General features: G+C 38.6%; 1 protein-coding gene across 1 annotated transcript in view; it reads right to left on the bottom strand.

The window, feature by feature from the left end:
* LOC123827888 (C-type lectin domain family 7 member A-like) overlaps positions 1 to 1798 on the bottom strand; it is a 47837-nt gene extending 46039 nt beyond the window's left edge. Inside the window, exon 1 of the mRNA XM_045852338.1 lies at positions 1670 to 1798. Coding sequence (XP_045708294.1) covers positions 1670 to 1798 — 129 coding nt within the window. The remainder of the gene's footprint in view (positions 1 to 1669) is intronic.
* Between the last annotated feature and the right edge of the window lie 11956 nt (positions 1799 to 13754).

Here is a 13754-nt window from a genome sequence, read left to right as displayed (position 1 = left end):
TATAAACATTAACAGATTCTACATATTTATTTGAATGAGAGTTTGATTAGTAAAGTTTTATGGTCTTAAATTGTATTGGAATGAAAGGCACTCAATCTCTGGTTCCTTCAAAAGAGGTCTAAATCAATGGTTATATTCTTTGAAAGATTCTTTCCACAAAAGTTTTTTGCAGTCTGTTTTTCTGTATATTTCAGTATAATTAGGGTATACTTTCACAAAACTCCAGGTTTTGGTGACTTTTGGTTCCCTTTTCCTGTACTCAGTACTGTAATTATAAAATATAGGAATGTGTTAGGTCCCTCCTTAGTAGTATGATGCAGCATAGCCCATGGTGTACTGGGTAGACAATGACAATGCAGTTGAAATATACGGGCCCTAGCTCAGTAGGAAAGATCGAAAGAGTTTCACCTGTTTACACCACAAATCAATGGAATATACATCACAGAAGTAAATCCACACATTTATAGTCACTTAATGATCAGCAGAGGAAGCAAGCACATACAAAATGGACTAAGGATAGTATGTTCAATAAATGGTGTTGGGAAAATTGGACAGGTATGTGCAGGAAAATGAAACTAGATCATCTTACATCCCACACAAGTATAAATTCAAAATGGATCCAAAAGTTAAATGTCAGATGTGGCGGGCTCTGGTCAGCAGAGTCTGCCTGTTGTGACCAAAGACGGGAATAAAAGCACAGGAGACAGCATCCTGTGGAGAAAAAGGGGGCAGCATGGCTGCTTCCTCAAGAGGAGAGCACCTCGACCCTTGCCTAGACAAGCTTTTATTGTTTTTCTCAGGTCTTAGTTCAAAGAAAGAAGTATTATCTGTCACATAGAATGTTATTGTTTACATTTTAGGTACAATCAAGGAAATGAAAATAACATGCAGAGGGGAATGGTGATGAGCTGATTAGCTCTGTCCTTGGGGAGATTCACACAGGCTTTGGATATTACCTTGAAGATAGACAATAAACATTTGCTGTTTTAGACGAGGGTGATGGAGTTTTAGCAAGGGCAAGCCATAGCAGTCTGTGTGCACTTTCTAGGCCTGATTCCTATGGGAAAATTCAGTCTGAAGGTCTGGCTCCTGCCCACCACTTGGCTTCTGTAGGTTTTCCACACAGAACCGAGTCACATTTGTCAGACTGAAGGAAACTGGTCCCCTACAATTCCCCTTTTTTGTTTGTTTTTGTTAAGGCTGTTGCAGTGACTCATCCCACAAGATTTGCTACTTGCTGTTCTCTTTTGGGACCCTGGGCAAATATTTATTTGTAAATGCATCATAAAATACAAAGCATTAATAAAATCAGTAAACAACCAGTGGCTCCAATGAACCGTAGTCTTAGTTTGAGTCCATCAAACCAGTGTTTTGTGTTTAACGAGCTGAGATTATCATTAAGGGTTTGAAGAATCTCCTGCTTAGTTAAGCATTGAATATCCTGCAACTGTTTGTGTCAAACTCCAGTTGCAGTTTATTAATTTGTCCCTTTGAATGAGTAGAAAAAAGCTCCTTTTAGGTGATGTTGAATATCACTCCTGGAGTATTGGCTGGAGTTCCATTGTAATGGGATGACACACAGTTTGGAGAAACCAGGATCACAGGTCAGCTGCTGACGGGTCACTAGCACGTCCTGACGTTCACCGTTTCAGTTGAGGGCTGATCCGACTGCACAAAGCTGAGTCAGGATTTCTTGATCAATCTGGGCCTGTTGAAGCATTTTTAAAGTGGAATTGGTCAAGAGAACATCAACAGTATGAGCAGTTTGAACTGACCCAATGAGGACAGCGGTTGCCATGGCCACAGTAGCTGGGACAACTATAGCAGAGACAATAAATGCAATTAAAATGCCAACAAACTGTCGGACTCTTAAAGAGGCCAGCTCATTGTTAAGCGCTATTATGCCATTGGGATCTTCCCATTCTCTGGTTACATTAACTGGCACTCATATTTGAGTTTATCTTCTAATTTTATAAACCAGAGTGAGGCTTAACTGAGTAATAGTGAGATGAGTAAGACAACTTCCATATATGGAGCCTGCAGGGACAGGTAAATAATAAATTTTTGCTGATATATTATAAAAGACTTCAGCTGTCCCTGGAGTTGCCAAAAAACAAGTAAGGGTGAGAGGTACAAACTGTGACCCAGTCTTGTTTTGGAGGCCCATCCAGTAGAGACTTTTAAAAAAATTTTATAGAGGCATTTTCTAGCAATAAAAGGCAAGCCCATTTTCCAGTAATTGTAATGCCAAGGGCTAGTGTGATTGAGAGAAATGATTCTGATAATAGATGTCTAGTACTGGGCCCCTCCCACCACATAGTATATGGGACTTGGGGCAGAGCCGAAACTATTGTTGTGCCAAGCTTAGTCAGTACTTTCCAATTAGCTCCCCAGTTCTACACTATAAAAGGACTTTTGGGGAGAAAAGCAGTAGTGGCATTCGGTCCTCTGCACAAAGACCAAGAGGCTGAGTCTTTGTGGCTTTCATCTAAAGTACAAGGAGGAACCAGAGGGGGATTGAGAGTGTGATAAATCCCCTCCTGGGTACACAGGCCAATTATAGTTACCATGGAAAGCTGATAATAATTACTTTATTGTTCTTTGCTTGCAGCATAAAGTTGCTCCTTTAAAGGAAAATACAAAGTGTCAATAAGAACAGAAAAATAAACTAATAAATACTTAGCACCATAAACCGCATTTTTTTTGGCACCTGAATCCAGTGCTTGTTTTCTTCTACTGGGCTGCCTGGTCTGTTAGCTCATGGGTTTTTATTTCCAGGTAGCAGAGCTTGATGTCTGGTTTGTTTATGATAAGGCTTCACCCTTTTAGCTGGAAGCCAGACAGGACCTGTAGGGATGGAGACACATGCATACCTTCTTCCCCATGTTAAGAGAGATCTACAGGGCCCTGCCAAGTACCATCTCTCAGCAGATCTCTGTATAAAACCTGAGGATAAGATGACTTCAGCTCTTTCTTCTGAAAGTGTTTCTCAATTGGAGTACAGAGTGATTCACTGAAGTTTAGAAAATTATAGGTAAACATAGCTAACATAATCAAATTTTGGGGGGTAGACTCTTGACTCCCCCTTTTTTGTTTTTAAGAAGATTTTTAAAGGTATGATGCACCCGTTCAACAATTGCCTGACCAGTTAGATTATAAGATATGTATGTTTTATATTGGATATTCCAAAGCTGAAGGAGGGTTTGAGTAGAATGGGCAAGATATCCTGAGCCATTATCAGATTTAATTTGCTGAGGCTGTCCTAAGTGACTAAGGGCTTCAAGCCAATGGACTTGTATATTTTTAGCAGATTCTCCTGTTAGAGTAGATGCATGTAGTGCATCAGAGTAAGTATCAATAGAAATATGAATGTATTTGTATTTTCCAAAGGGAGAGTAATGAGTGACATCTGTTTGCCAAATCATTTGAGAACTTAGTCCTGGAGGATTAACTCCCATGGATGGAGATGCCTTAGTAAGGGCTTGACAGTCAAGGCCTTCTTTAATAATTTGCTTAGCTTGGGAATGGTAAATAAACAGTCTTTTAACTTTTCTATTACTTTTTCTGTTTAGTTTTGAGGGTTTTATTTTTGCCTTTCTGGAAGGGCTCTTTTTGGCTTTTAGCCCTTAACCCGTGGCTTTCTAGTTTGCAACAAGTAGGGAGCAGTGTGAATGAAGTTTGGTTCTAATCCGCAGCTGAAAAATAGTCTCAACTTTAAAAGTGCCATTTTTTCTCTGCTTGGAAAGACAGGCTCTCTGCTGTTTTTGCAAGCTGCAATGAGCTTGAGCAGCAAGTTAACTGCCCTGTTGTTCTTAGGACCTGGTAGGTTCTACGTTCAAAATTTGCAAGGAAAATGGGGAGGATGAGGGGGGTTCTGCTCAAATATGTTTTAGACAAAAGTGGTTACATGTCAAGGGCCTTTCCCCCACTTGAATGACTAACCGTTCCTTCTGGGAGGATAGCCAGTTCTTCTGCAAGGAAATGATCAGTGTTTACAGGTGCTGAGTTAAAAAATGTTACTTAGTCTTCTGTGGAGTAGGTCTCGTTTTCCCTGGGAGACAGTAAACTTATATTTTATTTTTATAATAAAAGGTCATGGTTCCGGCATAAACAAGGAAGATTCTTAATATTTCTTTAACATGTCACACCTCCTGTCCCACTTATAGCATGCTTTAGATGGACAAATTTATGAACACACTCATAACTTTTAGAAACAGTTTTTTGTCTACCGGCAAATACATTTATTTTTAAAACAATTTTTTTTGGTGACTACTGCATTCCTGGAATGTGCTCAAAAGTGAGCTGTTTCATTAGCTAGTGCCCTTGAACATTTTAGGGAGGCTGGAGAAGAGGTGGGAAGGACACTAAGCTTGACATAGCTTGTTCCCAGGACTGAAGCAGTCCCTCGGTCTTCAGAAAGAGGATTCAGAGTGGTTAAAAGACACATTTTCCCATTGTTTTCATTCCTGCATTTTTTACTGTCTGAGGGAAGTGAGATGTTTTCCTCTCTTTTTTTTAAGTAGACATCCAGATTTTTAAAAATGATTTTATTTATTTATTTTAAGAGCGGGAAGGGAGGGAAAAAGAGAGAGAAACATCAATGTGCAGTTGCTGGGGGTCATGGCCTGCAACCCAGGCATGGACCCTGACTGGGAATAGAACCTGGGACAGTTTGGTTCGCAGCCCGTGCTCAATCCACTGAGCTATGCCAGCCAGGGCTTTTTTCTTTTTTTTCAAAATGTAATCAATTTAAATTCTTTCTGAGTAGAATCCTTATGATGTAACAACACTAGATATCTTATTCTTTTTACTAAAACATTTTAAGACTTGGGCCTTACTTTTAAAACAAAAATAAAAATAAAATTCAAGCAAACCAGTATTTTCAAATTAAATCCTCTAAAGGAGGGAGTGAGACACTAGCCTTTATCTCACACCACCTGGTCCTGTTTCAGCTTCTGCCCAACTTTTTCCTGAATAACCAAGTCTGAAGAACCCTTATCAGGGAAATATTTAGCAGCTTTTAAAAACTGCTGAATCAGCATAAAACATTGCTCTTGTTCATTAGAGAGCCCATTCTTGTTGTTGACAAGTTCTGTTTTTACTTTTGATTTCTGCCATTTCAGACTCCCCAGCCCATACTAAACCCTAGCTAATTAGCTATTGGGGAGTATAGTGTGGTGGGTCAAAAATATACTGTTGGTGAAAACTGTCAGGGAGGGCTGCCTGGTATCCAGGGTACCCTAACCCTGCTTATGGGTTTTAGGTTTCTCCCTGGAGCCTAAGACTGCAAGCGGGGCTCAAAGCCCCATGTAACCAACGTTTATATTGCACTCCCTGACCTAGCAGAGAGTTAAATTACTGTGATTGGAATTCCCTGTGAGGCCCCTGCAAGTCTTGGGGATTGACCCCAGGCACCTCTGCAAGGCTCCTACTCATGTAGGAATGTTGAGATCTCAAGCGAGAGTGAGAAATGCCTCTTATCTTCAGTACTTCAGCAAGAAGCTGAGACACTCATAAATAACCCTGTAACTAACACTGAGTTCTCAAAATAATCTTTGGAGTCCAGTTGAAACTGAAACACTCATTTATTATCTGCTTTTCTGTTTACTGGCAGGTGGAGGGAAAAGCAGGAATCAAAAGGGCTGCAAAAAGCAGCTTTTAAAGAAAGTGCACAGAGGCACTTGTAAGAAAAAAACCTAATTGAAAGAAAAATTCATTGCTCTCTCTCCCAAGCCTAAAACCTGATTGGGGATTGTGCCACAGGGATGGGCTTGTGAATGTTTTTTACAGTGTGCCTCTTGTTGCGTGGGCTTTTGCTTGCAGTTGGTAGGAAACCTAGTGTTCTTTCCTGGCCCACGTGCAACCAATCCTGTCATGGGTGGCTTTGTTGCAGAGAGTGCCCTTGTGGCTTTTAAATGCTGGATCTGTGCCTGCGAAGTGTGGCGACTGACAGAGAGAAAGCAAGGCTTCTGCTTAGTAAAGAGAGTGCGGTTGCAAGAGAGGGCGACCTTGGAAAAATACCCTTTTTCCCTGAAATACAACACACCCTACGACTTTACCGAAAAGCACTCGGGGTCTTCGGGGTCGCCCGCCCCTTACCTGGGCTGCTGTGTGCATTCCAGCCCTGTTGGTGTGTTGGCCACAATGATGGCTCATAGCCTCTGGGTCCCTGATCCTGGGTGCCAGGTGTGGCGGAGACGAGAATAAATGCACAGGAGAGGGCAGTCCTGTGGAGAAAAAGGGGAGAGCACAGCTACTCTCTCAAGGGGGAGTGCCTATGAATGCCTCTGCCACTCTCTCAAGAGGAGAGGGCCTCCACTCTTGCCTAGATAAGCTTTTATTGTTTTTCTTGGGTCTTACATCAAGGAAAGATTTATTATCTATCACATAGAATAGTATTGTCTACATTTGAGGGACATTTAAGGAAATGAAAATAACATACAGAGGAGAATGGTGATGAGCTGATTAGCTCTGTCCTTGGGAAAATTCAAACTGGGTTTGGAAATTACCTTGAAGATAGACAATAAACATTTTTGTTTTAGACCAGGGTGATGGAGTTTTAGCCAGAGCAAGCCATAACAGTCTGTATGCATTTTCTAGGCCTGATCCCATGGGGAAACTTGGTTTGAAGGTCTGGCTCCTGCCCACCACTTAGCTTCTGTAGGTTTTCCACACAGAGCTGAGTCACATTTACCAGACTGAAACAAACTGGTCCCCTACAGTTAGATCCAAAACCACAAAAATCCTAGAAAGAGGCATAAGCAGCAAAATCTCAGATATTGCTTGTCAAAATTTCTTATGAGATATAGTTCCCCAGGGAAGTGAAACAAAAGGAAAAAAAAGCAGATGAAACTACATCAAAATAAAACATTTTTGGAAAGCAAAGATAAATATCAACAAAATTAAAAGACATCCACAGAATGGGAGATAGTTTCCAATACATCTAGAAGGGGTTAACATACAAAATTTATAAAGTATGTACAGAACTTAACACCAAAGAAAACAGCCCAATTAAAAATGTGCAAGGGCAATGAATAGAAACTTCTAAAGAGGACATACAGATGACCAACATAAGAAAAGATGCTCAACATCACTAATCATCAGAGAAATGCAAATTAAAACCACAATGAGATACCATCTCACACCTGTCAGAATGCCTGTCATTACTATATCAACAAGCAACAAGTGCTATCAAGGATGTGCAGAAAGGGGAACCATTTGCACTGGTGGCGTGCATGCAGACTGATGCAGCTCTGGGCAAAACAGGGTGAAGACACCTCAAAAAGTTAAATTTCGATCTTCTTTTTGACCTAGAGATTGCACTTCTGGGATTATATCCGAACTCAGAAGAACATAAACCCTGCTGTGTTCATTGCAGCATTATTTACAGTGGCCAAGATACGGAAGCAGCCCAAGTGTCCATCAGCGGATGAGTGGATAAAGCAACTATGGGACATGTACAAAATGGAATTCTTCTCAGTCATCAAAAAGAAGAAAATTTTACCTTTTGCAACACCTTGGATGGATCTGGGGAACATTGTGCTATTAAAATAAGCCAGTCAGGGAAAGACGAATACCCATATGATTTCACTCACATGTGGAATTTACTGAACAAACTGAGTGAACAAGCAAAACGGAGACAGACTTTTAGATGGTGAGTAGATGGCATGTAGTCGGGATGACGGGTTTAGGGAGTGGAGGGCCTGAGCAAAAAGGAAAAAGGACTCAGGGACAGCAGTGTGGTCATTGCAGGCAGGATGAGGTTGGTATAAGGGGACCAAATTGTCATGGGAAAATACAATAAAGTTCAACTTTTTAAAATGCAGTAAAGAATACATTTCAATGGTGAATTTAATTTATTCAAAAACTTAGATGGAACTGGAGAGCATTATGCTAAGTGAAGTATACCAGGAGAGCATTATGCTAAGGGAAATAAAATACAAATACCATATGATCTCACCTTTAAGTGGAATCTAATCAACAAAACAAACAAGCAAGCAAAATATAACCAGACACATTGAAATTAAGAACAAATGGTCAGTAACCAGAGGGGAGGTGGGCAAGGATAATGGGGGGGGAAGGGGGGAAAGTTTTTTCAGGAACAACTATAAATGACATTTGGACAAAACCAGGGGTGTGGAATCAGGCGAGGGATGTGGGGATGTCTGGGGTTGGGGAAGAGGTAGGGGGAAAAGGCAGACATCAGTACTTGAAGAAAAATAAAATAAAATAAATGAAAAGAAATAAAAAAATTGGGGTGTGACACATTAGAAAGTTTTTTCATTGAGTTCTAGACTGGAGAAATGGTTAATGGAAGCTGACTTTGCTATAAAACAAGCCTTTTCAGAGATTATCAAACAATGTGAGTAATCAAAGGATAAGCATAGGTAGTCTATGAAATGGGAATGTTTTTTACTGTATATTCTGGCTCTATGCTCTTTTTTTTTGTAATACTCATTTCTCACTTTTGTTCTGTTCTCTCCAACTGCTATAGACTTCATCGAAATGATAGGGGGCTTAAGACTTGGAAAATTTTAGCTTAAGGTAAATAGCCATAAATCTAGCAAGTAATGCATATGTTAAGCTCTTTGTTTCAGAAACTACAGATAAGGCCCATCTGGAGCCTGACAAAAGCAGCTGACCTCCTGGAGTGCTGGCTAGAGATTACCACCTGGAGACATCTGTATGGGGAAGAGCAGGCCACTACCCCTCTCAGTTGGAGAGATAGCTCATTGTCCAGGATAGAAGTGCTGCAGCTGTGAACTTCAAAGACTCTCACTGACTCCTGTTTGCCCTCCCCCAACCACCTTATAAAAGATCTGGCCAGGGAAAAAAGGGGAAGTTGGTTTGTTAGGGTATGAACCCGCCATCTTCTCAGATCACTGGCCATCTGAAAAAAGTGCCCATAAAAGATTCAATCGCTGTCATTGCTTATTGGATTTGGTAGAGACAGGCAGCCTGAACGCCAATGTCTTTTTGGGTTACAGAAACAGTTCACTGGCAAGCTCAACACTCAGCACTATTATGATTGTATTATTAGACCTTGAAATTATTTGTGTAGACCTTAACTTCTTTTTATTGTGAGTTTTTAATCATTTTTTATTGTTATTCTATTACACTTGTCCCAATTTCCCTCCTTACCCTCCTCCACCAATCCTCCCTCCACATCCACAGTCAGTTCCCACACTGTTACCCACGTCCGTGAGTCATTCATACATGTTTTTTCCTAGTTCTTCTCCTTCTTTCCACTATTATCTTTATACCATCTTGCCTAGGTCACTCTCCATCTGTTCCACTTTTCCATACCTATGGTTCTATTTTGTTCATTAGTTTATTGTGTTCATTAGATTCCTCTTATAGATGAGATCAGATTATATTTGCATTTCAATGATAGCTTATTTCACTTAGCATAATATTCTCCAGTTCCATCTATGATGTCAAGAACGATAGGAGTTCCTTCCTTCTTTCTGCTGCATAGTATTCCATTGTCTAAAAGTACCACAGTTTTTTGATCCACTCATTTACTGATGGACAGTTAGGCTATATTCAGCACTTGGCTTCTGAATAGCAGCACTATGTCCATAGGGATGCATAAGTTGTCTTGAATTGGTGACTGGGGATCCTTACAGTATATTCCCAGCAGCCGAATGATGGTGTCAAAAGGTGATTCCATTTTCAGTGTTCTAAGGAAATTTCTCACTGTTTTCCATTGGCTGTACCAGTCTGCATTCCCAACAACTGTATACTAAGGTTCCCTTTTCTCCATATCCTCAACAACACTTGTTTTTTGTTGATTTGTTTATGATGGCCATTCTGACTGGCCTGAGGTGGTATCTCTTTTTGATTTTAATTTGCGTCTCTATGATGACTAGTGATGTTGTGCATCTTTTCATATGTCAATGGGTTATGTGTATGTGCTCCCTATAAAAGTGTCTGTTCAGGTTTTTTGCCCATTTTTTAATTGGGTTGTTTGTCTTCCTGAAGTTCAGTTGTATGATATGTTTATATATTTTGGAGATCAAACCCTTGTCAGATATACCATTGGTAATTATGATTTCCTATACAGTGTTATTTCATTTTTAAACATTTTTTATTATTGTTCAAGTACAGTTGTCCCCATTTTCCCCCATTACTCTCCCCTTACCTACTACCCTCCGTATCCCGTATTCAATCTTCCCCACCATTGCCTTTGGCTATGGGCCCTTTATACATCATTTTTCATTTTGTTGACAGTTTCTTTACCCATGCACAAGCTTTTTGAGTTTGATATAGTCCAATTTGTTTATATTTTCCTTGCCTTATGAGATGTATTGGCAAAAAATACTGCTATGCAGGCTATCTGAAATTTTCCTGTCTGTGTTTTCCTTTAGAACTTTTATGATGTCATGACTTTTCTTTAAGCCTTCTATCCCTTTTTGAGTTCTAGTGTATGGTGTAAGTTTTTGGTCTATCTTGGTACTTTTTTGTATTTACTAGTCCATTCTTTCCAACAGCAATTATTAAATAGGACTTCTTTACTCCATTGTATGCTCATGCTTCCTTTGTCAAATATTCACTTACCATAGAGACTTTAGTTTATTTCTGGGTTCTCTATTGTGTTCCATTCATCTATGTGTCTGTTCTTTTGCCAGTACCAGACTGTTTTGATTTCAGTGGCTTTGTAGTATAATCTGATATCAGGTCTTATGAACCCTCCTACTTTGTTCTTCTTCCTTAAGATTGCTGGCAACATAATATAGCACATACATAAAATGAAGAATAAAAGTTATATGATCATATCAATGGATGCTGACAAAGCACTTGATAAAATCAGTCACCAATAAATGATAAAAACAAGCAGCAAAGTGGCAATAGAGGGAGCTTACCTCAACATAATAAAAGCCATATAAGAGAAACCTGTAGCTGATATCATACTCAGTGGGAAAATAAAAATTTTTCCCCTTAAAATCAGGAAAAGGAAGAGGGTGTCTGCTCTCACTATTTTATTAGAAAGTGAAGAATCAGTAGTTTGAACTTGCCAGAGAATATATTTTAGTTGTGGTGCAGATCTCAAATTCATATGTAATTCACGATACTATTCTCTTTTCATTATACTCCACTGGTTTTCTCTTAAAAAGCAAAAAATCAAAAGGAAATGCATACACAATTCATAGAAGAAACACTTTCAATGACTGATGGCATTACTTCCCAACCCCAGCGGGCATGTCAGTGACTGAAGTTTGCAGGACTACTTGCTAAATCTGTGTGAGCTGCAGGAACAGAGCATACAAAACTCTGCTTCCAAATATCCATTAGAAGCACTCATACTGTTTTACTCCATCACCCTGTGCTTATATTCATGATAATTTGGCAGTCTTCAGGTGACAGGGCAGAAGTGGAGGGCTTTGTGTATCTCATTGTGATGTACCCAACATTGCAGCCTTATCACATGCAGAGGCTAGAATACTGGTAGAGCCCTATTTAAAGAAAAAAAAACACAACAAGGAGATTTTGAAATGTAAGAGAGACCCTAGGACTTCCAAGAATCAGAGTTTTTAGGAAGAAAATTTTCTGTACTTGTCTTCTGTGGTTGCTTTTTTGTTCTCATTATTAGGTAGCATGTCCAGCATTCTTCTTTTCACAAACATAGTATGAGGGTCTGGAACAGTCAGAAACTTCCACCTTCCTTGCTGCTATCCTCACACAGTTTCCAGTCTTTGTCTGTTGCCTGTTGTTTAACATAGAATGGAAAAATACAGATGAAGTAAAATGTTCATTTACTATTGCAGACACAGAAAGTGATATTGTGCCATGCTTTTGGAGGTAGGTTTTCCTTAATTTATAGAAACTATCCCTTGGAGACATAGGTTCTTTTACAGAATAACTCAGGGAGAATATAAGCATAAAGTTTAAAAACTCCATATCTCCATATGCTCATGTACTGAAGTTAAGTGCTATTGTGTGTGTACATGCACATGTATATGTACATATGCATGCCTATATATGTACATATGAATTTTTCCCATAAACTTTCAGGAATATAAAACAGCATCTATGATTATAGACCCTCTTCCTTTGTTTTTATTCCAGAGACTTACTTTGTGATAAAGAACAGTGAGGGTAATGAGGGTGGTGAGTTATCTTCCCATGTCCAGAAATGGTTGGCTCCTTTCCGAGACAATCCAATCCAAGAGTAATAAGTCTTAGAGGACAGTTGGTTTTGAATGTACTTCTGTCATAAAAGAAACATATTCTATGGTAAAAATCTTTTAATTTGATTTTTGTGAATAACTAAAAGCATGAAGATCAACTACCTCCTGCTTGCATTCTGATTATAAAATAATGTAATCTCAGTTTTTGTATACTTTATTAGATTGCTTATCACAGAATAGAAAAACATAGGTGATGTAAAGTATCCATTTAGAAAATATTAATATAAATACACATTTGAGGCAGAAAACCACTCTCCAACTTTAGTTATGTTTGTTTAGACTTATGACTGAAAACTCTTCCTTTTGAAACTTATTTGTGAAACTCAAAGATGAGTTCTGATCAAAGTCCGATTTCTACTTTGGGCTCCAGGCATCAGAGGTATGAGATTACTAATAACACTGTTGTCTATTTTTGCTTCACAAGGACTGTGGTTATTCCTGAAAAATGAGCATCTTGAGGAAGCATCTGCTACTCATCATATGAGGTGTCTATGTATAATTAATGGCTGGCTGTAAGTTATTCAATAAGTAACAAAATAAATGATATTCATATTGCACTTTAATTTTTACAGAGCATATGTGCATAAATTCTCTGACTTGATCTTTCTAAATATGGTGGATAGAAAATATTCCCAGTTTTCTTTTTGTTTCCCATAACTTTGAGAAGATGGCAAAAGATTAGTTCCTCTGCCCAGAGGGCGGAAAGAACGTATATGTGTCTAGAGACACATATTAGACACATGTACACCACTATATTAGACATTATAGACCAGAAAACAAATTCATATGTGAGTCTAGACATAAAATTTAGCATTCCCTATCTGGGTTTTCACAGATGTCTTTATTTGACAATTAAGCTACTGTGGAGGAAAATTAAGACCCTAGACTCTGAAACTCATTCTTGGAAAATCTGTATATCCATGGTACCCCAAGTTAAGATTTTTTTTTGTCAAATGATGCATTAACAGTGGAAAATCGATAAGAGGATGATCAAATACAGCATTATTTAGAGTGTCAGTTTGAAATTCTGTAAGTCTATAAAAAAGTTGAGGGTAAACAAACTATGTAGTGGTATAGAGTCTCTTAAAATCCCAAAATTCCTTAGGCAAACACTTTTCACTTTGCTAATGTTTCTGTAGTAATTCATGGTTGTGCGAGTGTAGTTATGTAAATATTTCTGAAAATCTGGTCATCACCCATTTAAATTCTATAGCTCTCATCTAAGAAAACTATAAACACTTTTCTCACTAAAATGTCATGAGTTATTTATGTGAAACAGATACATATCAAGATATCACATTAGCTCCCTTACCTGGTAAATATTCAACATTTTCATGTAAGCTCTTTACCTCGTCAGTAATAAATAGGACATCTAAAATTCTTTCTATAAATGACAATTGCAATGTTTTGTTTTTTGAAAATTAACATATGCACTTTTATTAGTTTCAGGTATTTCACTATGATTTGCTCTTAGTGTATATTAAAAATGATCACTATAATAAGTCTATTTAACTTCCATTACCATGCATGTAGTTTTCTGTTGGAGTAAAAAAGAGGTTAATT

This window comes from Phyllostomus hastatus, unplaced genomic scaffold, assembly GCF_019186645.2.
Source record: "Phyllostomus hastatus isolate PE091 unplaced genomic scaffold, TTU_PhHast_1.1 phas_contig_930, whole genome shotgun sequence".
Taxonomy (NCBI): domain Eukaryota; kingdom Metazoa; phylum Chordata; class Mammalia; order Chiroptera; family Phyllostomidae; genus Phyllostomus; species Phyllostomus hastatus.
The sequence above is the reverse complement of the archived record's forward strand: the minus strand, read 5'-3'. Positions and strand labels throughout refer to the sequence as shown.